The 1,412-nt window shown below is 53.7% G+C and overlaps 1 protein-coding gene across 1 annotated transcript in view; it reads right to left on the reverse strand.

Annotated features, from left to right (window-relative positions):
* The window catches only part of EMH_0065210 (uncharacterized protein), a gene marked incomplete at both ends in the record, with an annotated part of 5,416 nt that overhangs the window by 3,895 nt on the left and 109 nt on the right, over positions 1-1,412 (reverse strand). The window contains one exon of the mRNA XM_013498355.1: positions 1-642. Within this exon, the coding sequence (XP_013353809.1) occupies positions 1-642 (642 nt within the window). The remainder of the gene's footprint in view (positions 643-1,412) is intronic.

Consider the following 1,412-nt stretch of genomic DNA (forward strand, 5'->3'; position numbering starts at 1 on the left):
GACACAACCCCCAGCAGCAGCAGCAGGAGCAGCAGCAGCAGCAGCAGCAGCAAAGGGGTCAACAGCATAGGGGAGCTGCAGCCACTGTCTTCTTTTTCGTGTATCGAAGGGAGAAGGCAAAATGCTGCTGCTCTGCTGCAGCACGCCAAAGGCAGGAGCAGCAACAGGCTCAGCCACCTGCAGCACCCGCCCGGCCTCAGCACCTAAGTGCATGCACATATACCACTCGCTGCATACAGATGGATACCCACTGCTGCTGCTGCTGCTGCTGCTGCTGCTGCTGCTGCGGTAGCCCTGAGCAGCAACGCCAGTGCCGCCCACAGCCGCCTGCAGCCGCGCAGACGAAAACAAATAACCCCCAGCAGCAGAAGGGTCTCCTGCTGCTACTCCTGCTGCTGCACCGCAACCGCTGCTGCTGCTGCTGCTGCCGTGCTGCAGCAGCGCCAACGCCCTGAGATCGGGAGCAGCAACCACGAGGACATCACCGCTGCTGCTGGCAGCAGCAGCACTATCTCCACCTGCGTCTGTTGCAGCAGCAGGTCTGCTCCTGCAGCAGCAGCAGAGAACATTACTGCTGCTGCTGCTGCTGCTGCTGTCTGCTGTTGTCACGCCTCCTCCTAAGCCCTCCTCCCCATCAGCCAGCTGCGACCCCAACACACACGGCGCCCGAGGGTAGCAGCAGTTGCTGCAGGGGCCGCAGCGGGGGCCCCCTGGGGGCCCCTGGGGCCCCCCAGCCTCTGTATTGGCTTTNCCCCCCCAGCCTCTGTATTGGCTTGGGGCCCCCCCTCGTCTTGATTGGATTGGGGGGGCCCCTTGTTGCTGGGGGCATAGGCAGTGACGAAGACCCCCGCAGCAACTGCAGCACAGCGGATGCTGCCTCCTGCTGCTGCTGCTGCTGCAGCAGCAGCAGCAGGCTGCTGGTCTAGGGGCCCTCTGTAGCCTTGAATTGCAAGAGAGAGATGGGGGGAAGAGGCGGCAGCAGCAGCAGCAAAACTGCTGCTGCTGCTGCTGCTGCTGCGGAGGCCCCGGATAGATAGATAAATCCGCCCGCCTTCAAGGAAACACAAAAACAAAAAAATAATAAAAAATAAAAAAATAAAAACAAACAAAAACAAACAAATACAAACAAACAACTAAAATAAACAAACAAAAAATAAATAGAAAGAACAAACAAACAAAGAACAGGCATAAAATACAAAAAAAAAACACAAATAAATAAATAAATAAATAAATAAAGGCCGAAGGAAACAACAGAAAAGACAGCAGCAAACAGAGGAGAAGAAGAGATTAGATGCAGCAGACAAAAAAAAAATAAACAAAAAAGAAAAAGAAGCTAATCAAGGCGCATGCAAGGAGCAAAAAAAGAAGAAAAGAAAGAAAAAACAAAAGACAGAGAAGAAGAGGAACAATAT

The sequence above is a fragment of the Eimeria mitis genome, genomic scaffold, assembly GCF_000499745.2.
Source record: "Eimeria mitis Houghton genomic scaffold, Emh_scaff3361, whole genome shotgun sequence".
Taxonomy (NCBI): domain Eukaryota; phylum Apicomplexa; class Conoidasida; order Eucoccidiorida; family Eimeriidae; genus Eimeria; species Eimeria mitis.